The following is a 24,260-nucleotide window of genomic DNA, read 5'->3' on the forward strand; positions in this document are numbered from 1 at the left end:
AAAAAAAAAAAAAAAAAAAAAGGACTTTCCACAAGTTGGCACTACTGAACATTGGCCCTGTTAATGAGGAATCAGGGCTCAGGCATTTGGAACCTGGATTGCTGCTTTTAAAGAAATCCTGACAAACAGAGTTGCCTTTTCTAGTCCAGGAACTTCTCTATTTTAACAACTTAACAATTTTGTTTGTCTACTGAAAATTCCATTATTTGCACAAGTAAACAGACAAAAAAGAACATTTTTGTTAAATGACTGTTTCTTCAAAAAAATAATTGTAAAATGTTTGAAGATTTGTATACAATTGATCCGTTTTGACCATGAGAGTATGTAAAGGTTGTTCATCTGAACAAAGTCGATAGCCTTTCTCCCCAGCAAACTACATCCTAAATTTGGGATTTTCTTCAGTATCTTCTACCTAAAGGACATTAAAGAGACCAAGATTTCATCTGCTGCCCACATTTAAACACCAGGGGTCTGAGGGGGGTTTTCTTCTCTATTTCCTGTTCTTTTCGTTTTTTTGCACAGTCTCCCTAGACACCCATCTTCATCTATGACTTTGACTGTTGCAAGGACAATAAATTCCATACAAACAAACCATCACATGCAATGTAGTATCCATTTAGACCCATAGAATCCTTAGAGATTGAAGGAGCAAGAGGAAGGATACGGCAAAAACATGTAAGTAAAGGATGTCTGAAATTATGAACTTGATTGAAAATAACTGAAAATAATCTGACAAGACAATCACACCAACCAGTATGTAAATTACTTGTCAACAAACTTCCACACAAAAAATCCATGAAGCGTGTCATTTAAGCTAAAATTAGCATAGCTTTAGACAAACTTGAACAAAGGGCCATAACTCTGTTAATGGTATGGCCCCAGTCTCAATTTTAGTATCCAACACCCTGCCTTCCAAAGATACATAAGCTTAACAAGTTTGTGGACTGTTTTGTGATAAAGCACAATTAAATATATATGAACATAGTGCTGTAACTCTGTATATACCTGTAGTACCATACTAGACCCCTTTCAGTACCTGTCGCTTCTCGTCCCATGATACATAATTACACAAGCTTAGGCCCTTTTCACGTATCTTATTCAAATGGTTTGTCTGTTTTTAAATGTAACATTTTCGGGTATAAATTCTGGCGGACCTGCAAATGTATATGCAAGCCTTACAAAGCTTTGTCAAGGCTCACCTGAAAGTAACATCAGATTACTAGGTCTGACCTTATTTCATAAACGAACAACTCTGTTCCAACAAGTTCAAGCGTTCGGATTGCCATAAACCAATGCGCCCTTGGTGAATGCAGCTGAATCGGCAAGGATGCAATGCTCTGAATGAAATATTGTTGATCATGTCCTACCAGCCAGAAAACACCATACCATAATACATCCTATCATAGACTGGCTTATCAAAAATTGACAACAATTTTCATGACATATTCAACAAATGCTTTAATGTGACAATAAAAACCTTCCAATGACAAAATTTAAAAAGATCTGTTTGTATTTAAAACTTATTACAACTTTTTTGATAAATTGGCACATCACTTTCAAGAACTACAACCAGATGCATCAACAGAATGTGCCGACATTAAAAGCGGTCCGTGCCCATTTGGAGATTGAATGCCTTCAATGCCACACTTGTTAGTGAGACCAACAGCAACTTTGACCTTTGAGTTAGAATCCTGAAACACAAAATCATTCAGGCCATCTTAGCACTTCGGGACATCTCTATCTGTATGATATTGGTACACTGTGCTATGCCTTTGTAGTAGTCTGCTCAAATGTAATAATTTAACAGTGATAATATCCAGTAAAATAATACTAACTAAATTTCAATAACAGTGTTATACTATTTAGTAAAATAATAACTGAAAGTCCGTTTTCAATTGCACATTGTACACTTGTGCATTAGACTCCCTGATTTGGTATTTAAATCAAGGGACACTTATAATTCTAGAAGATAGCAATACAGCCCCATGGGCCTTTTGTTTGATACCACAATACATTTGGCTGGTTGATGCAACACAATGCATTTTATATATGAAAATGAAAGGCAGTTATGCTCTTATAACTAAGCTATCTTAAATTATCTTACATATAATGAAGGAGGCCTGATCTATTATTTAAAGCTGATGTGTCTTTATATACAACATAGTTCTAAAACACACTCTCTCACATACATGTACAGACTTAACATATTCATAACTGCATTAAGTATCACAGTGCAAGGGCTTATTCAAAAACACAATATGCATGTTAAAATTAAATCTGACTCATGTTAAAATCAAATCTGACTCTTTAACTGTTTTATAATTTGAAGGAGCCAGTTGGAACATCAACATCAGTGTATTCCAATAATTAGCAAAGCGCAGGATATTAATTTAAGCAATTTATTCCGGTCACTGATCACCCGTCTTCCTGTCAGGATTTAGAGGGAAAGGCTGTGCCTTTGATCGTGGTACGGTGGAGGATGCGTAGCCCCACCTCAGACACGGGGTACTGTGTCTCGGGTGTCGCCTCGTGACCTACAGCCAGGTTATCAGATATAATAAAATCTCCCTCCTCCCACTGAAAACAGCAATAACAAAACAATGGCGGTAAAAATATCCTTCATACAGTAAAATATGTTTAATATGAAGTCATATTTATTTCCCCTGCTACAGAATTGTTTCATGGATATTATTTTACTGAGAGCGGATTAATTTACGGGAGAATAGTGCTCCTCTGGTTAACAGCTTAACATCACATACAGATTTTATAACATCTTGTTTTGAAATAATTATTTTTGATTTAGAATTATCTTGCAGTTCTTAACTCAATAAGACCTTGTTAGGTCAAAGGTTTAAGATGAACTCCATAGAAGAGATGACCTTATTTATGATCACACATGTACTGACTGACCTTGTGGGAATAAATGAGGCGTCGGTTGTCCTTGACGATTTCCTGATGTATATCCTTTAGAATCTTCATTGTCTCCCCCTCAGAGGTGTATCGCTCCTCTTCTGTACCTTTGTCCATCAGAAATCCCTCAGTCATACCCAAATGGAAACACAGTGTCTACAACCAAAAACAGTCTATTGGAGCTGTAACATCACAAATGCTTCGACATTATTATAAACTTAGTGGGTTTATTCACTTGAGTGCTGTGCAAAAAAAATAATTTGAGGTTCTTATATACCGCTTTACCGCAACTTAGTTCGTAGGTCGTCTCAGAGCGGTTCACAAATTATTATCTGTGTCATAGGGCCTTTTCAACCAGCCAATATCTTTCTCAACTCCCTGGGGAGCATACAGCTGGTGCTGCCATTTCGGCACTCACAGCCAGCATTCAACAATTCCAGCACTGTCCAACCATGTACTCATTTACAGCTGAGTAGACTGGAACAAGCAGAGTAAAGTATTTTGTTCAAAGATACAACATATTGTTGTGACGTGACTCGAACCTGCAACCCTTCGGTCAGGAGCCAAGCATCCACTAGACTACCGTGTCTCCATATAATGCAATTGATGATCGATGGATCCAATGGATAACTCCATGGTAGTGCACCTCTAGCCATGTTGGTCACAAGATGTAAAGAGTTGAAAGCATTTCAATCTTTGTGTCCTAATAAGCATGGGTTCAACTCCTGGTGTTGACACTAATTTGTGTCATCCCTTTAAAGAGGGAATAAACTAAAAGGGAAAACCCTTCATAGAATTATTGACTGTTTGCATCAATGTGCAGTCCATGGCACTGAAAGACTTGGCATGAATGTAGTCAGGCACGACTTGGCACAACTGAAGAAAAACAGATGGGATATAGAACTTGACAGGTGAATCAAGACAACATCCACATGCGACAAGACAGAAGGACATGATGAAAAAATACTGGAGCTCTGCATGGTAACTGGGTGGGGTCACAGGTGCTGGATACACTAGGGTAGAGCCAACGCCGAGGTGAGTAGTGGCGGATAGGTTAGTCCCGGTGTCCTTAGCTTGGATACCTTTGCGGATACCAGAAGGTATGCAGGGCGTTTACAGAGTAAGGGCAAATGTTAAAGGGTACATCAATCGCAAAAAATTAGGGACTGGTTTTCTTGTGTTTAATGATGTGGTCTACCGGTTTTTTACCCGCACAGAATGGGCTTTATCAGGACAAGACATAAAAGATTGATAAAACTTCCTGGAGCAGAATAAAATAGTGAGTGAGTCTATTGTTTTGTCAGAGTAAATGAACGGTTCAAACTTACTGGAGCTCTGGTGACTGGGTGGGAGTAAATTAGAGGTTTATCCATTTGTTCTCTGCGGTCACTGACCATCCACAATCTCTCCCAAAGTGCCCGCTTCTCTGGTGACAGGCTGTCAATCAAGTCTGACAGCGACACAAATGCTACCAAAACAAAACATTGTATATTAATTGTACATTGAATGAGAAGCACAAGGATATTTGTGAACAGGTAATTACAGTCTTATTTTAAAACTTCTTACTTCTAAAAATGATGAGCTAAACATATAATATTAAAGAGACACTGGTCACAGACTTCTATGCTATTCCATTGAGTTTACCAACAGTTTCACAACAATCTCAGGGGTTTGTTACCTGATTAAAACGAAAGATGTAAAAAGCTAGTGTCTTCAAGTAGCACTGTATGTTGATGGAATGCTTCAGTCTCTCTTGCCTCTTGCAACATTAACATTTTTACCCCCAAACACACACACGTTAAGTTCTTGTATTAATAAACCCACCGTGTAGGCCAAGTGGTTGTTCGCAAGATATATTAACATTTATTTTAGCCAATGGGTAATTTTCATGTTATTTTAGCAAAATTGAAATATATTAATCAGTTTATCTAAAATTTCAATGACTGTTTTTCTTTCAAACCACTAAAAATCTATTTTGAAGGAGTTAAGGTTTTGAAAAAAAAGTTCTAGGTTGTCAGAAATAATTCTGCACTGTAAAATTGCAAGTTCAGAAGTTGGCAAATCTTAGCAAAAACTGACAGCTTGAGCATGATTGTCTAGACATCAAACCTGTATCTCCGTTTTTAGGTATGGACACCATATGGTAGATGGAGTATGAAAATGGCAGAGCCATAAAGCTGCCGTCGATGTGCCAGCCAGTGCGTCCGACCCGTGTACAGCCCTCAGACTCATCATTAGACACCCTGAAAACGTCGGGATGTGGAGACTTCGGATGTTTGTAAAACGTAGACTCCAAATCCCCGAACCATTTACTGATTTCCACGTGCTTGTCACCACTGACAACACCCTGGTTCTTGAAAATGAGCAATTTGTGTTTATGCACGTCAGCTCGAATACTGTTTATAGTTTCCTGACAGGTAACTTCGACTAATTTTAAGTTTGACACAATTTTACCAATTTTCATTTTGGTCTTGTCACTTTCCTACCTCCAAATAAAAGAGTTATCGTTTATAGTACCGTAGTCTCTCTATAACTTCTTTAGGCTAAAGAAGTTATAGAGAGACATTTATTTCATCAGTAAGTACCTATAAAATTTGATCATATATATGTGTGACCTTGACCTTCAAAGGTCATCCAAGGTCATATTGGTCAAATATGACCTATTAAAACTTTAAACAACATTTTCTATAAAACCAATGGGTACAGAGCCATGATACTTGCTAATGGTATGTAGTAATTATTTTTTTGTAACTTATTATGTTTAAATCGGGGTAATAGGCCAAAATGTGCTTTAATGGGTAAAAAAAATTTAAGAATCTTAAGACCCAGCTAGGGTCATGATATTTGGTTAGAAGGTACCTGGGACTGAAATTTCATCATATAAATAATCTTGACCTAATTTCAAGGCCACCTGCTACATCTTTAACAAAATTATCTAAAAAAACAAGTCTAGAGCCAAAATACATAAGATATGGTATGTAGACCAGCGGTGCAAATATTTTTCCAGCATATTGTGTTTAGGTCTAAGGTCAACTCTGAGCATGGGCCAGGGTCAAATGTCAACATGTGTTATAATGGATGAAAAACTTTAAAATATATTCTTTAAGTTGCATAAGACTGATGGTCATAATATTTGGCTAGTGTGTACCTTAGTGGAATACATGCATGTGTTACAAAGTTTCTTTATATTAATGACCTTGACCTACTTTTAAGGTCACAGGGGTCAAAATATTTAGAAACTTCATTTGCGCTCACAACACAATGTCCACTCCAATGTACTTTAGATCTCTGATAGTGTCATTTATTCGCCATGAATTCTTGTTATGTTTCCATTACCCTTGTGCTATTGGTTTTTTTTCCGATGCTCGGTCACAGAGCTTTACAGGGCTAATATTGTTTTAACATGAAGCTGAACAAACAATTCTGCACTATTCCATATTATATATAACTGGCATCTTATTAAGGAACATCATCTTTGGGCACATGCATCTTTTACTTTCACATAACATGATGAGCTCACAGATTTGTAATACAAATGAATATAATTTATGTATATCGATTAATATCCAACACACTTCTGCTTAGTGGTCATGACAACCTTTCCTCAGATGAATTCACCCCCGATAACTTTCACTTTAGTGACACTACAAAACTTAAGGTGTGCTGTTTTGCATAATGACAAGGTTGTGAGTGGAAAAATTAACCAGAGTTGGTTATCCAGATTAAATCCAAACCATTTGGTTTGTTTGTGTTTTACATCCTATTTACAGCTATGGTCATTTAACTACGGCCAGTACCTGGCGACTGCCCCACGTAGGTCTCGAACCCTCGACCCAGTGGTGGAGGGCTAGTGGTGGCAGAATGTCAGATGCCTTAACCATCGCGACCCCAACCAAAGTGGACACTATAACTGAGTACATGTTTTTGTCTAATACCTAATTCTTAAAGATAAATCAACAAGGCATTTGTTGTAAATGGTTTATTAATACATGCGAATTTTTTCTTCTTTTTACAAAACAAAAATATTAAAGTCATTGATCTTATTAGAATTTTTCAACAAAAGGTCAGACATTTTGTAATAATCAAATCACTTCTCGACACATCACTTTAATTGAATGTTCTTACAATTACCAGTATAAATGCTGCCACAGATTAAACATAAAATAAACTTATCTAAAAACTAATCACGGCTAAACCAGTGTTCACCAGTTTTACAATGAGGGTAAGTGGCACTAACATAAAGGTGGAAAGGAAATTCAAACTCTAAGATGGTCGTCACGTCAGATGCAAATTCTAATCGGTGATTAGTCCCTCAACTTATTTAAAGACGAGTTAAATTTCTACTACAAATATCCAGCTGTTTCGTACAATTAAAACAATACAAATGATAACAGATTTACTGTACAAACTGTAAACATATGCTAACATTATTTTAATTCACTCTTAATTTTAAGAAATTTCAAAAATCTCTACATCTCATACACAAATTTAATGTTCTAAAATTATCAAGTTAAGAAAGGCAACATTTCACATACATTTACTTAAAAGATTACATTATATAGACAAAAAACAGTTTTTTTTTCATTTTTTTAACATTTGCTAGTGTATCTTTTTGATCCTCATGACAGGGCAGGGAACAAAACAAAACCATTTGTACTACATATATGAAAAAACGTGGATATCTTTTTTCTTTAAATAGTTACAACAAACTACACCAAACCAAATGCTAAGTAAATGGCTATGTAAGTTTATATACTAATACAGAAATTAGACTGTCCGTGATCAAAAATGCAGATGAAGTTGATCTTACCCGTAGAATTATTGATGAAATCGATGAAATGAACTACACTTGCAGTCACAATGAAAACCTTATATATTTAGACACATACAGAAAGCAAATTGTTTTGAAATTATAATTTCTTACACCATTATCTATCATGTTGGTTCAAATATATTCATACAGTATAAAGTTTATACACTCCATGTTTGTAGCATTGACAATCTCTTTCAATACATACTGGTCTCAAGCATAAAGACAGATTAGAAAAGAAATCAGGGAAAAAAAAGAACTAAATTGATAGAAAGAGCAACAACTACTTAAGTATTGATATGACGTGAGAAAGAATGAAAAGTACTGATATGATGTGAGAAAGAAGGAAAAGTACTGATATGACGTGAGAAAGAATGAAAAGTACTGATATGATGTGAGAAAGAATGAAAAGTATTGATATGATGCGAGAAAGAATGAAAAGTATTGATATGATGTGAGAAAGAATGAAAAGTATTGATATGATGTAAGTATTAATCAGTTTTTATATGAAATAAGAATGAACAAGCAGATACCAAATGAAGTAAGAAATAACACAAGTCGACACTAATCGGTAAGTATTGAGGGGAATGGTGACTGATATGATACATGACATGAATATTTTGCTAACCGATAATATGCTACAGTGATGAAAACATTCCTTGTCACATGCCACATTTTGATACCATCTACAGCTTGTGGGATGATAAATCCAAGCAAAATTATTGCTATGCCTTTTAGGATCACAGGTAATCAAGCATACAAAATATTCTTTAGTAGAATGAAGGTTAAAATGTTTGTCTTTTATAAAATCTGTTTTTCTGTAACGTCAATGAAACACACTGAGAAATGGAGGATCGGTATCATTATGACCTTGGACTAGATTCAAGGTGTGAATGATATCAGAATGTCTGTCGGGATCTCCGTGTGTGTAGTTGTGTTGGTCACTGTAGAGGTGTCCTGGGGCGGTGTGAACAGTAAACTGGGGCGCTGAAATGTACAATTTACATTACATTACTCCAACTATGTAAATTATCACTACCTACTAGGCAACTAATAAGCTGTATAATATATCTATACTTTATCTCTGTATACAATGTATAAAATATCTATACTTTATCACTGTATACAATGTATAATATATCTATACTTTATCTCTGTATACAATGTATAATACATCTATGCTTTATCTCTGTATACAATGGCACTTGTCAAACTGATTTGTTTAGCTTTATGAATGTAATACAACAGGATTAAAATAACTATCAATATTTTTGAAATTAATGTTATTGAATTATATTAAATTCTGTTACATAGGAAAAATATCTCTCATACACTCAAGGCCATCCTTACTTAAAAGTCTAACATCCAACGGAAAAAATGCATGTCCAGAACACATCATATTTGAGGTCTGACATATCCCATCAATTACTCAGAATCCATCACACACCACAATACTCGATGTACCTCTGTCTCATAAAATACTCACAGAATTTCGGAAGGCAGGTGTAGCACCAGCGTTTTGACTGATGTAACTGGTATTGTCGTCTCCTAGCTGTAGTGAAGACTTCTGTCCTGGTGGTGTGAAGATCAACATGTCATCGCCGACTCTATCCTGATCAGGCACTGAAACATCCATAATATCCCCTACCTCCTGTGTATGTTCTACTGTTGGCGAGGCAGAGAAGTGCACACTGCGTCTGGTTGAGCGACGGCGCTGTGAGGATGGAAGCTGTTTTAAACTGGATGTGCGCCGCTTTGGCATGGCTGGGGAATCATTCACATGTTCTGCCAATACATAGAGATTTGGTTGAAGGGATGTAAACTCAGATGTTATATAGTTATGTACATCACAACATCTCACACAATAAATTACTGACACAAAATAAATACTTATATCTGCATTTTCATCAAGAATGATGACAAGCTGATTTGCATTACTATTTTGACAGAAAAATCTATGGATTTGTTGGGATGTTTAGTTTTCAAAAGAGTAGTGGTAACATTTTGATTTTGTAATTTTATTGATTATTGTCTTTTTTTCAAAAAAACTGTCCCATTAATTGGGTCACCATTTGGTCTTAATCACCGTTTGGTCTTTTTAGATGAAAACATGATACTGAGTTTGCAGACAATACGTACCTGTAGTCTCAGCAGCAGACAGGGCGGAGGAGAGGTCCCAGGCCTCCCCGTCATTGTCCAGAGCACTGGAATTACCTGTAGCCTTGGACAGGGAAGTACTGCTGGGCTGGAGATATTTGAAGAAATCACTGTTGCTGTCTGTGTCCTTGACCGTGGATGAAGGTGATGACACATCACATAATGACCTTCTAGATCTCAGGGATCTCCTGATAACAAATTTCGCATTTCATTATGTCACAATTACAACTTTGTATCAAATATATGCCAGTCATCTGCAGATGATATATAGGTGAACCATAAGATGTCAGATGACTTATCTGACATCTTATGGTTCATCTATATATAATCTGCACAAGTTATAAATACTGAATAGCAAAATGAACAGAGAAATGTACTTAAAAAATATCCAATACCATTCATTCTATAACAATAGCCGGATAGGGCCTGTATTCCTTTTCTATTTTTTTTTTTTTAACAAAACCTCATGACAGGCCCCAGCAAAGCTTTAACCTTCCTTTACACCACAGTTGATTCCAAGGTCATAAGGACCATGGATGCTCCATAGCATTCTTTTTTGAGATCTGCTTATATGTGTAAAAGGTTATAGGGTGGAGATCTTAACAATTTTCATAGTATTACCCTGGAACTAAACATATCAATCAATTTTCTGTTGTCACCCTGGAACGAAGTCCCCAAGAATGGGGCCAGAACCCTAGCTAATCCTGGTAGCATAATTGTGGTTATCTCTTCACACAGTTATAAGTTATACAACAAGACTCTCAACTGTTTCTAAATGATGACCCAAAGTCTACAGAGAACACCAAGGGCAATCATGGTAGCATTATCATGAGTGTATTCTCTTGTTCATGTCATACAATTAAATAAATGGTTGGGATCTTAACAATTTCCTTGTAATGACCTAGGAACTAAGTTCACAATGGCTGGGCCAATCCCGGTATCCTCAGTACATTTGTCTTCATGTCTAGCAATTGCTTTAGTTTTTTTGTTTGTGTTTTACAAGGTTTTGGTGGTGGAGGGAAGCCGGAGATCCCAGAGAAAAACCACCGACCTACCGCCAGTACCTGGCGACTGCCCCACGTAGGCCTCAAAGCCACAACCGAGTGGTGGAGGGCTAGTTGTAGCAGAATGTCAGAAGCCTTAACTACTTGGCCAACGCGTCAATTGTATATATATATCATCACAGGGTTGGGATTACAGGCTTTGACAGTCAATCATACCAGTATAAAGTCAAATAACACAACAGTTTTAGCATAAACTAGATTGTAGACAGTGCTATAATGCTAGGCATATATATATCTGGATATATATCTTGATGATGAACATTTGTAAAAGTAAATACTGATTATGAGTACTGTTTCCAAGACTAAGCTCTACGATACTGACCTTGGTGTAATCTTTGCCCTTGGTGTTCCAATCGTTGTAGAAATATTTTTATCAGATGGGATTCCAACTGTTTTCTCTGAAATGTCACTGCTGAAGACATCATCTGTCTCGTTTTCTGTGCTTTGAACCTCTGGTTCAGTATCTACCCCTGAACACAATTTTTTGGAAAACGAGTGACGCGCCAGCCTGGCCTTGGCGGTGACATGAGGAGTGATGTCCCGTAACAAGGGACTGGGGTTAACTGGCACATAGGACTTTCTGCTAGGTGTGCGCAGACTTGTCAGTCCCAAACTGTCAACAGCTGGAGACAGTACTTCCGAAAGTGGGGTAGACTTGGGCTGAAGGGTCTTCTCCTTCTCTGTAGAAGAGGTGGAAGCCTTTCGTTGAGGTGAGCCCGCTAAAAGTGAACAAATTATATTTTAATCTTAGCTCTACAGATAGAATTAAATGCAATAGGAAATTGCATGATGATTCCTTTAATAGCATTTTTTTAACATATTCAAAGAGGAGGATTAGAAGGCCTGTATCTTTCACCTATTTTTATTTGTTAAAAAGAAAATTTAAGTTGAGATGGGCGATCAGAGGGATAATCTTAGAATCCTTATTGACCCAAAAAAAATACAACTAGGGAAAGTAAACAAATTATCTCCCCCTCCCTGTGGATCCATTGCGAAATTCTACTTTTACTAATAGTGACCTTATATCTATGTCCATGCCCATATTCTCATTTGACCAAGGTATGTTGAACTTGGTAAAAATATCTGAAATTTCATGAAAAGAGTAAAGCCATAGGGCTGGCTTTTGTTGGGGCGCTTATATAACATACCTTCACAATGGAATTTTGGAGTCCTTTTTGGACTGGAAACTTTAAAGAATCCCCCGTCAAATGTGACAACTGGATCTTCATGACAAATAATGTCTGGAACAGTCTGCTTCTTCTTCATCTGGGACCGGAAGGCAGCAAATTTGGATGCAACAGGAGGACGTTTTACAGCTGGTTTTGCAGATACTTTTTTCTGAAAGAAACACCCAATCAGACATAAATGAAATGTATATATACTGTAGCCACCATGCACCCAATGTTATGACCTAACTCTGGTAAAATGACATTAATATTTTTGTAATAAATTTGTACACGAAACTGCTAAGCGTATTAGCAGGAGCTGCACAAAAAAGGATCCCGATGCATTCTTGGATCAAAAATAGAATTAAATATTGTTAACAAGAAACAATATATTCCACCATAAAACTCAATTAAGTTGAACTAGAACACTGACAGGTCAGTAAGGGCCCCGTCTTGTGGCAATATATCCCCATAATCATCAAGAAGCAATCTGCCCATATTGCATATAGCTGAGCTTGACGTTTGACATTTGGACTTCAAAAAGAATCGCAAGGAAGCAAAATATACATTTTACATGTACTATGATGTGAGTCTTGTTTCCTTCCACCTCCATATTTGCTGGGCTAATAGAAATGTAAATACCGGTGCAATACTCATTTGTTAGCTTTGATTTGTTTTATTTCACCTTGTATACCTCCTACATCAAGAGCCAGGGTCAAAGTCAGAGATCCACTTTGACCTTTGGACCCAAATGACCTTGACCATTAACCTAGTGACCCTGAACTTTGGTCAGTTGACTTATTCTATATTTCCGACCAACTTTGCTTCTTGATATCATAACAAAATGTTCATCAGTGAAAAATACAAAACTTGACCTTGACCCTTTGGATCCCATAACCTTGACCTAAGGTCAGTTGACTCTGTGTTAAGTTCTGAACAACATTGCTTCATAATGTCATAACAAAATGTTCATCAGGAAATAGGTACAAAATTTAACCTTGACCAATGACCTTGACCTTTGGTCTGTTGACTCCTTGTTTAATTCTGATCAACTTTGCTTCATCATGTCATAACAAAATGTTTATCAGTGAAAAAATGCAAATTTGACCTTGACCTTTGAATCTAATGACCTTGGCCTTTGAACTCGACTTTTACATCAGTGTGTCTCTTTGTTTGATTCCGAACAACTTAATTTGCTTCATAATGTCATAGCGAAATGTTCACCAGTGAAAAGCTACAAAATTTGACCTTGACCCATGGCCCGATGACCTTGACCTTTGGTCATTTGACTCCTTGTTTAGTTCTGATCAACTTTGCTTCATGTCATAACAAAATGTTCATCAGTGAAAAGATGCAAATTTGACCTTGACCTTTGAATATAATGACCTTGATCTTTGACCTCAACTTTTTACCTCAGTATGTCTCTTTGTTTAATTCCGAACAACTTTGCTTCATAATGTCATTGCGAAATGTTCACCAGTGAAAAGCTACAAAATTTGACCTTGTCCCCTGACCCGATGACCTTGACCTTTGGTCAGTTGACTCCATGTTTAATTCTGATCAACTTTGCTTCATGATGTCATGTCATCAGTGAAAAGATGTAAAATTTGACCTTGACCTTTGAACCTAATGACCTTGACCTTTGACCTTGATTTTTTTACCTCAATTTGTATTTTTGTGAACTGAACATCTTGACCAAGTTTCATGAACATCGGTCGATAAATACCAAAGTTATCAGCCAGGAACAGAATTTGTGGACGGACGGACAGACAGACAGTGATTATTATAGGGCACCCGTATCTCTGATACGGGGCCGTAATTATTTCTGGGATGTGATAAAAGGAGAAAATTGTAATTTACTCAAGTCACTTATACATGTATCCTTTAATACTTTTAACACCACTTTGCTTCCCTTTGCTCAAATTTTAAACCACAAAAAAAGAAACTAGTACTTCCTCACTTCGTAAATGAATGATTCATCTTAAGCCAATTCTTGATTACTGGCAGATTTCACCCAAATTTGAACTTATTTCATTTAGTTATCACAGAAAACTACAGACTAATCACAGCTCAATATGCTAATCAAGTATGTTTAGATTTTGCTCATCTTCAAACCTAGCATTGCTCTTCATTTGCATAATAATTTTAGCCAGGTTTTGTCAGAAACCAATCACCTTTGGTGAAATAAATGTGCTGAAATTGTGGACCAATCATAGTGCAGTATGTCCATCAATAAATCAGACTTAACTCAACTTAGAATATGGTGCTTCATTACCTTTACCACTTTTTTCTGGACTGTTGGTTTATCTTCCACCCAGTTGTTGGCCTTTAGCTTGTCCAGGTTAGCAAACTTTGTATGGACATCTTCCACCTGTAATAAAAATTATAGATCATCCTCTGTATACAGTATCTTCATGTTATATATTCTGTGCAGGATTCTAACCAAATATTTCTGTAAGATAAGTTTTATTAAAATAGATGCAATTTTGAGCAAAAATAAAAGTCAAATTTCAGAGGTGAAATGTGGATGAGGCCCTTGATTTTTACTAACCTCAAATCTGTATTTTAATTTTAATTTACCAAAACTTAAATGTCAGTTGTTCAAAAGAAAGTATATCTCTTATTTATCACTCCCACAAAGTATAAACCAAGTTGGTGCAACAGAACGCAAGCCATAATTCCACATAAGCAATCTCATGTAGGTATCACTTCCACCAAGTATCAACACAGTTGGTCCAATAAACCTTGAATTGTATAAACTTAATGGCCATGAAGCAACCATGCATGGTTTGCAAACAAGAATATGGAGGCAATTCTCTTCCTAAAAATTAGCTGATTGCTTGTTCAAATATCAGACCCACAAGTCATTGGATCAACTTTGAATAAATAACATTAAATCGTAATAAAAATAGAACAGTGCAATACTTTACAAAAGTACAACAGTCCAATTATAAATGGACCCAGAACATTCTCACTTGTGTAAAAACTCACAAATTAAAGTTTTTAAGGGAAATGTTTATTTGAAAAAGCATTCAACAGATTGGGTCAACATGTCAGACAGAAATAGAAAAGCAGTCTAGTGGTAGGACGCCAAGCTCGTGACCGAAGAGTTGCAGGTTCAAGTCACATCATGGCACTGTGTTTTATCTTTGAGCAAGAAACTTTACTCTGCTTGTTCCAGTCCACTCAGCTGTAAATGAGTATGTGGTTGGGCAGTGTTAGAATTGTAGATATTGGCTGGTTGCAAAGGCCGCTTTGGGAGACCTACAAACTAGGTTGTGATAGAGTGGTATATAAGAACCTCGTATTATTATTATTATGAGTATAATACCTGGTAGAAGATCATGTCCCAGAATCCCTGCAGGTCTGTGAAGGTTGTCTCCTTCTCACCAGTCCCAAACTCACAGTTGTCCACCAGGCCTGTAAACTGCTTGAAGCGCTGTCTAATTAACAGCTGGGCCTGACCAATACATGACCTGATTTGACCTTCCACTGGACATAACAAACAAAAAAATTGACCACAGATAATGACCTGACTTTCTACTGAACACAACGTTAACACAACAAACAGTAATCCCCATCTAAATATGCATGAACGCAAAATAATGAACTAGAGTTTACATATTTATTATCAGTAAATAGAACTTTTCTTGGTTCACATGGAAAGAGCCATAAAATAAGGTTTTAGTACGCCATATACACATGGACTATTTGGATGAATGGGGGGGGGGGGGGACTGGGGAACAAGTTGTACAATGTAAANAACACAATCTCACTAACATGAAGTGAACCAACATACAAAGACAATGATGTCCAACTAGTTTTCATTAAGTAAATTAAGATCTTTTATGAGAAAGAAAAAAAAAGGAAATGAAAACCACCAGTGAAATCTCCACCTAACAGAGGCATCTGTTAAAGTATAATTCATTCAAATTAAATATGTTGGTTTTTCTCAAACCATATTAATACTGTGCAATGTGGTACTAGGAAAATTATTCTATACATGTATTTATTACATTTTTGCCAGTGAAATATCGGATTCTATCAACTTGATAAAACTGATATCTTTCACACTGTGACAAATATCAAAAGTGATATTGACCAATCATAACGATAACTACTATTCGCTGCATTCAAAGGCAACAATTTTTTGTTCAGATTAAAAAGAAGCGACGGTAGAATAAGTGGTTGTTATGGTAAATGTTTGGTACACATACTGCAGTATTTACATAAATATACAATTAATAACATTTATATCATAAGCAATCATACTAGAAAATAGCAGAAAACGTCGGAATTGCGTTGAGTATCCCATTCAAAATGGCACGCAGCCTTGTTGCCAAGCGTGATGTCATTAGAGTATGGCGCTAACTATTACGCTTCTGATTCCCGCCCTTTTTTAATGCATTACATTTTTCATATTTTATGCTTTGAAAATGTATTAAATAGAAAATTGAATGGTATCCTCAGTAATAACAAATATATTTCACTTGTGTAGCTAATGTTTTGATATTTTTCACTCTTGCTGCGCACTCATGAAAAATATCAAAATATTGGCCCACTTGTGAAATATATTTGTTATTACTGAAGACACCAATAAATATCCTCTATATATTATATATTTCTCTCTTAATCACATCAGACAAGATGCCATAGACAGACATTGTCAGAATGAAAGAGTCCAAAGAGAAAATGCAAGCAAGTGCACATACCTTCTTCATTCAGACTTGGAGTATTTTTGTTGATATCTTCCCACTTGGAACAGTATCCGTCAAAGATGTCAGTTTCTGTCGACATTAGCTTTCGGAAGTATTTCACATTGTGCTCCTCTGGCTCAGCTGATTTTTCTTCTGTGCAGAGAAGAGGAGCAGTCATTGAACAGACATGTGAAGTAATATTCACACTGATTGGAAACACAGGTAAAGACAGCTTAGACAATAGTTAATATCCTATCTTAATGAAATTTTCATTTAGGAAAGCAACACCCGAGGGTCTAGAAGCATCATAGAAATGACAAATACACCAATATTTCTACAAGTTTGTAAAATGAAGGTAAACCTCGAGTACTAGTTACCTTGTGGTTGTGATGCAGAGAGCTGTTCACTTGATACGGTGTCTGACTGGATTTTTTCAGAAGACACGAGGGTCTGATCTTTTTTTAGATCCGTTGTTGTGGATGGAGCACTGTCAATCGACGTTTCTGATGTCATGAGAGACATGCTGACATCATCAGCAGGACCTGATGTCACAAATGATGTACTGGCATCATTAACTGTCTGTTGTGATGTCTGAGACAGTACGTCATCAAAATCCATATCCAGATCTAGCTTCAGCAACGGCTCTGTAAAAGTCCAGTCATTCCTGTTAAACATCAGCTCATTCAGGTGTTAATCAAATATAAGCATCTAAAACATCAAACTCTAGCCTGCATCGATGTTGTGTTATAATTACAAATAAACAAGCCCAGAGGGACTGTATCGCTCACTTGTATCTTTAAGCTCAGTTATGGTATATTGTGGCTATGGGTTGATGATCTCAACCCCTTTTAAGTTATGGTAATTAAAACATGACAGTGTTAGTGATGGCAGTGACCCCTGTGATCGGACTGGAACTTTTGGGTCAATACCCTAACACTTGATCATTCTGGCCGTGTGTGTTAAGAACTGGGGTCCCTTGCAATTTTTTTTTTTTATTGACACAAAAAAGGATTAACATGGGCACAGTTTGGAACTCCAGAAAATTTTAAAAATGCCCAACAGCTACTAAAAAGTAGGTTTCAACCTTACAGCCTGTAGCTTTAGTATTAAATAATGTGCCCTTTGTGGGAAAAATATAAACATTCAGCCGTGTTTTACTTTGTAACCATATCATATTGAATATTGCATGGTGACTTCATTAAAAGATAGTAACAAATAATATAAGAAATAAGGCAAAACATTTTTACTCTCCCTTGTCACTGCCATTAATATTTTCCATGAAATTTTAAGCATGTTTCTGTTTCAGTTCTTACCAAGTGTGTTTGCCTTTGGTGTCCTTCTGTTCATTTCAATCATAGGACTGTCTCTCAGGAGGTTAAGCCTAAAAAAAACATAATTACTTTCAAACCACAAACACATAACTGGTACTTGATATGTCATATGTATCATCAGTACATTAAATTATATTTTTTATAAAGCTATCATAAATCTTCATTTTTGTATGAACAATTCTATATATATACAATACAGGATATGATTAAATAATTAAAAAGCTCTTAAAATCGGAAACAAGTAATAATATGAATTCAAAAGTGATATCAATATAACATACCATTCTTCTGGACTCTTTGGGTTGACAGGGCGATCATGCTGCGTCTTCCTCCTCTTCCTCTTGCTGCGGGATGCTGACAACACTAGGCAGTCACTGCTAGGTGGTAAAAACGGTGCCAAGTTACTCATGGTCCGTCTGGTAACTTTTCTTTCAGGTGTTTGTTTTGCATCAGCTTTTTTCGGTGAATTTGAGAATACTTCATCTTCAAGAGGCTTGGCAGTAGCTACCTCATCAGACGGTGCGATTACCGACCTGCGAGTCCTTCCATGTGCATTCCTGGGAGTGGCCACCTTCTTTGGAGAGGCAAGAGCCGCTGAGGGAGGAGACAGACACAGTGAACGCCTCAGACTTCTCGTCATCCTCTTGGGGATGGATTTCTCTTCTTTCTTTGAGTTCAATGGAGCTGGGGATTCCTTCAACAGTGTAAGCTGTTTGGGAGCAGCAGATATCACATCATTAGTCTCATCTTGTGCACCAGCATTGATAGAGGTTGACTCCATCATGTTTTCCCCTGGGGTTTTGGTAGAATCTCTACTGCTTGACTGTTCGTTAACCTCAGTTGATTGTGTGGCAGATTGAGATCCTAATATTGACCGCTGGAGTCCACGGGTGACGCGTCTTTTTTCACTCAGAGAGGTGTTAACTTCCATTGGTGTATTTTGTTCGTTTGTTACAGTCTTTGGAGGGGTAGCCGTACTCTCAGGTTTCTCTCCTACACAGTTGCTATCTGTGGCCTCTGGGGTTACAGTAGATTGTGCGAGTCTGTCACTTACTTTAGAGATGTCTACAAGGTTTACTGAGCAGTCCGCTGCATCGAGTTGGAAGTCTACAATAAAAGTGTTAGAGTAATGAGCAAATAAATCATTCTATTCAAAAATAAACACTATAAACATTTCAATTTATTCATCAAAGAGTTACTTATAAATTCATTTAGTATTTTTTCATTGAACAATGTCAAATCTGCTTTGTACACAGCATTAAGAATAAATGATTGTTTGAATTTAGTTATATATTTTCTTTTGATAATATTTAGAAAGGTAGAGAATTTAAGCTTACCTGGAGACAAATGTTGCTTTGGGGTAGAGCATCTGAAAGGGAAAACAGGATTACTGTATTTGAAGTCCTATGAAAGATATACGCTGGCGTTTTTCCTGCCCATTTCTTCACAAATTCTTAAAAGATCGACATTATGATTCAACACAATTCCCCCCCCCCCCCCCCCCCCCCCCCCCCCNTTTTCAAATGGATTGGAAACACATGGTTTTCCAGATGAAATATACATGAAATGGCAGAAAAGCTCCCCTAACTCATGATGGTTGGTTATCATGTTTATCTAACACTGATTACGGTAGTCTATTTTCAAAATTATATAAGACACTCGGTAAACCTTGTGTATACAGAACTTTAAAAACAAACTAACTTGAATAAAATAATCATGATAGCCAACTGTCACTCATTGGGGAACCTCTGTTTATCACATTCGAAATATAAATAGGATGCTATGATGAGAATAACATTAACTGACCATCAAAGAAAACTTAATCTGGTGTAGAACTTGATGTAACCATAGTATGGTGTAAGTTAAACTGAATCATGTACCTTGGTACATGGGCTTTTTACTTCCCAATGGTCAAGTGGGACTTTTGACCATTTACCAATGTCTGTTGACCACCAAAATCTAATCAGGTGTAGCACTGAATGTTACCAATCAATGGTTTAAACTAAATCTGCTGAGGAGTTCATGGATTTGTATTGTACACAAATTTCTTTCTATGGACATACAGACATGTGCTGACACACCAACAAAGCAATTACTATATATATGTATATAAATAACCCTATCTAAGTGGGGTTAAAATCATTTAAAATCACTTTGCCAACCAATTATTCCTAATTTTTGGGCCTAACCACTAGTGACTACTCATCAAGAAACAGGAATATTTAAGATTTGAGTCTTCATGATAGCTACCAGTTATAACACAATTTGGATTTTTTTTTTAAATACACTAATCCAACAAATCCATTCCATTTGCTGCAGGAGTTGTGTTTGTCCATGAATATATATATACACCACTATGAGATACATACCTTTTAGGATCAGTGTCGAGGAAAGACGTGGTGGCTGGGCACAGGAACTTAGCAGTGCTGGCAGGACTGAGAGGTTTAAATTCAAACGTTGAGACGTTGCTTGGAGCACTGAAGGTGAAATCCTCCGGGGCGAATGAGATACCTCTGAAGGTTGACACTTTCTCCAAGTCAAGATTTTGTGGTTTCTGTTTCGATGGTACCTTCTTTTCGTTGACAGTTTTTTTAAGGGTAGATTGTTTGGAGGTAACTGTCAATATAAAATAACATCAATGTTATAATACCGGTAACTCATAAAATGATAAACCTCTAGTTAATTTGAATCAGCGGTAAGTTTGAATACATTCATTTAAAAATAAAAACTATAATTTAGTGCTTACCAACATATCAGATTTTTAATACAAAATTTGAGTACTAAAATAACGGAGTTATTATTTATTTTGGCTATCAGCCATGAAATAGAAGCATGGAGAACTCACTCAATTTTCACATTGACAGCATTTTATAATTGAGTAAAGACGGGCATTACTCATGATGTGCAACCATTTATATTGCATTTAATAGTGAACTAGTTTCTGATGAATCAAACAAAACAAATTACCAGCTGGTTTCTGTTTTTCAGCATTCCTTGTAGCTCTCGTTGAAGGTCCTTTGGATTTAGATGGCATCGGTACACTTTTGGTTCCTTTAGAGGCAGACTGTGACCGAGTGACTCGACCCGATACAGGAGCTGGTGCCACAAACTTTGATGGTGCTGGTTTAGGAGCCTGAAAACACATTTGGTTAATATTATATATATCATTATACATGGTTTTGGGATCTATTTGACTGTATGTCAATAAAGTAAAAATCATCAAACAGAGATGGTTATCTTAACAACTGTTAAATGGAACAGGAAATACAGAGTTATCTTAAAATGATATCATGTTTCATCAAAATAATCTATTTCTCCACTAATATTATATTTAAAAATAGAAATGACTTTGTGAGAACGAAAACGGGAACTTCCCATGTTAAATACGATAAACTTTATTAGGTACACGAATAGTATTGCTTTTGGTCTAGTTCCAAATTAACCAGACATTTAGTCATAATATTTTTACACCACTAACCATAATTAGTATCTTTTAACAACATGACACAAATGTAGTAACCAAATCCTTCATGATTAAGCATTTTGGTTGTTTATGCGATGGTACCAAAACTAGTTTTTTTGTACCTCTGTTTTTTTGGTTGCGGTCTTGACAACTGGTTTTCTGGCAGGAGGATGACTTTCTATGACCCCTGGTTTCAGTGGTTTCTGAAATATCCAATTAATAAACATTGTCTTATGAGAAAATTCTACATTTATTAGTTTCTTACAGAAAATCAACAAGAGGTCAGTCTCATAATTATGGCGTAATGATCTGCATTACTTTTTCTTGTTTCACTTCAGCATCACATCTGGCTTTTATGAACTGTGAATTAAGCTTGCCCAGTGGTGCAACTCAAGATGCTATCCAATCACTTATTAAAAATGCTTCGAAATATTCTAGTTGACATTAGCACTTAAAATATTCAGGAAAGGGGCAGAAATGGAAAACCCACATCTAAGTATGATTTATCCCCTAGTTAGTTATGTCCACATCTATTTGAACTTTTTGAATGCATATACTGTAAAACAAAAAATATCCTACCAGTAGTTTTTCAGAGATTATCAATTTTTTATTACAATAATGCCATGGTGACACATTCAGAGCTGTGGTGATATTCATTCGGTTAACCTACATGTAGGTAATCATAGTTCAATCAATCCAATACATGGAACATTTTCCAATTTTGTGTTTACACATTTATAGTGGTCTTTTGATTGACCCAAATTTCAAAGTTCAAATGTTTGCCGATTAAATGGCAAAAATCATCACTCAAATATAGCCACCCGCATGTGTTCTCTAAAACTCAAAATTGTAGTATAATTAGGCCCATTTTTTTCAATATTACAGCACTTGCATTGCACATATATATATATCACTTCAGTGGCATCATAAGTGAGGCTAACCAGGACGGACTGGAAAGGTAAAAAAATATAATCCATCTCAATAAAATGTCAATGTTACGACGTAAAGAAATGCCTAATTTTCACTAAAAATTAATATGTTGAAAATTGTGTACATTCACCGTTTTAGCTTGGGTTGAAACAAATCCTGCAATTGGACAAATTTGGTTCCCTTTCTTTGCACCCTTCGTGTACAGTTTGACATCATTATGAGCCATATGAGAAATCTTAAAGGAGGGTTTCTGCAGTTGTTTCTGTTTTTCCATCTTTTTCTTCAATTCCTTCTCTTTCTTCCACTTCACAAGTTCCCGCTTCACATCATCTGCTGTCCTTAGCTTCCTTTTTTTACCATTATCTACCAATATACAACATAACAAAGGGTCCATTCAGAGCTAATGTTTCAATAATAAATCCTTAAAATTTTCAATGAATGCATACTTGTCAACTTTTTGAAATTTCAGTGGGGGAGATTCTGTATGCTCAAAATTAAAACCAAAATAGAATGTGTGTATATATCCCCTAGGGACACAATAACCCTTTCAAATGACAGACTTTGATTTTTCATTCAGGTGAAACCATTTGGTCTTAAAATGATAATTTAGGAATAGTTTAGCAAATTCATTGGTTGAAAATGCTGAATTTAAGGGTCCAAAATCTGGAGTCTCCCTCCTAAAAAGGGAGATCTAGAGTTGGCAAATATGTGAATGGATAAAATAATGTTTTTTGGCGGTCCGTTTTTTGGTACTGTCACCTTAAACAAAATACGAAAAATATCAAGTTTCGTGTATCTTGTAATGTTAAATGGATTTTTTGGGTCAAAGGATTTCCACGATTATCATCAGCTCATGGATTTGAATTAAATTAGGACGAGATCGATACTGATATCAGTCAACAGTTGTTTTATAACTAATATAACTACGAAAATGAAATCTGCTCTGCTTGTATAATTCAGTTAAGTATATAAATAAAAAAAATATTCAGACCTCAGTGATCAGTAAGACAATTTTTAAAACATAAAATGTAAACACTGTCCGTTACAAAAAAATGCGTACATAAATATACATAATCTTTGATTAATTTCAGAGCATAATAGTGACATGACAAAAGAAAACAACTAAATATTTCACCTTCTATAGCATCCCTCTTCACTGGTGTTTTCCCTTCGTACGACGATGTTATCGTTATGTTGGACGAGTTGGAGCTAAGTTCTTGCAGAGGCGAAAGGTTTTGGATATTTCTGCCTTTATTCGCTTCCTCATGCCGATTCTGTTTCCAGTCTATTGACCTTCTGTGAAGACGTAATTTCTTGGGGTCAACCGATGTTGATTTGATTTTATAGGCATCTTTCATTTGAAGTTCCATCGTGTCTTTCCTTTCCTTCCCTTCACCTTTAGACCGCCTCTACGTTTTCAAAATTCGCGGAAGTGTTTGTTACACCAAATATGATTGGCCAATTTTAGATTCCCAGTGCCATCTATGGGAATACCAAGGGACATAAGTCTTACCAAATAATTATTTCCCCGCGCTACACTGTAATCTACATGATATCAAAAAATCATTTTAAATATGGAGATATTGGCTTTTGTGGCCTTTCAGTTTATATAAGTTGCAATATAAGGTCATTACAATTGTAATAACTATTTGCAATGAACAAAGTATTTGTAGCTCATTTTCATGCAAGAAAAGACAGTTGTTTAATTTATTTTAATACTTTTTAATTGTTC

The 24,260-nt window shown here is 36.1% G+C and overlaps 2 protein-coding genes across 3 annotated transcripts; both read right to left on the reverse strand.

Annotated features, from left to right (window-relative positions):
• Window positions 1–1,440: 1,440 nt before the first annotated feature.
• Window positions 1,441–5,403, reverse strand: LOC110443703. Its single transcript, XM_021488085.1, has 4 exons — window positions 5,020–5,403; window positions 4,239–4,378; window positions 2,911–3,066; window positions 1,441–2,577 (listed from the first exon to the last, which is right to left on the reverse strand). The coding sequence occupies exons 1-4, from the start codon at window positions 5,372–5,374 to the stop codon at window positions 2,431–2,433; spliced, it is 798 nt and encodes a 265-aa protein (XP_021343760.1). The 5' UTR covers window positions 5,375–5,403; the 3' UTR covers window positions 1,441–2,430.
• Window positions 5,404–6,874: 1,471 nt separating this feature from the next.
• On the reverse strand, window positions 6,875–23,963 carry LOC110443676 (disks large-associated protein 5-like). Of its 2 annotated transcripts, none has more exons than XM_021488044.1 (17): window positions 23,664–23,963; window positions 22,659–22,891; window positions 21,721–21,801; window positions 21,103–21,268; window positions 20,505–20,751; window positions 19,473–19,504; window positions 18,417–19,242; window positions 18,118–18,185; window positions 17,182–17,448; window positions 16,820–16,954; window positions 15,439–15,599; window positions 14,383–14,478; window positions 12,090–12,279; window positions 11,264–11,660; window positions 9,860–10,065; window positions 9,207–9,505; window positions 6,875–8,707 (listed from the first exon to the last, which is right to left on the reverse strand). In XM_021488044.1, the coding sequence occupies exons 1-17, from the start codon at window positions 23,896–23,898 to the stop codon at window positions 8,603–8,605; spliced, it is 3,744 nt and encodes a 1,247-aa protein (XP_021343719.1). In that variant the 5' UTR covers window positions 23,899–23,963; the 3' UTR covers window positions 6,875–8,602. The 2 variants fall into 2 exon arrangements, with proteins under 2 accessions (XP_021343719.1, XP_021343717.1); XM_021488042.1 differs by having other exon boundaries at window positions 16,820–16,957.
• Between the last annotated feature and the right edge of the window lie 297 nt (window positions 23,964–24,260).

The sequence above is a fragment of the Mizuhopecten yessoensis genome, unplaced genomic scaffold (genome assembly GCF_002113885.1).
Source record: "Mizuhopecten yessoensis strain PY_sf001 unplaced genomic scaffold, ASM211388v2 scaffold716357, whole genome shotgun sequence".
Classification (NCBI taxonomy): Eukaryota; Metazoa; Mollusca; class Bivalvia; order Pectinida; family Pectinidae; genus Mizuhopecten; species Mizuhopecten yessoensis.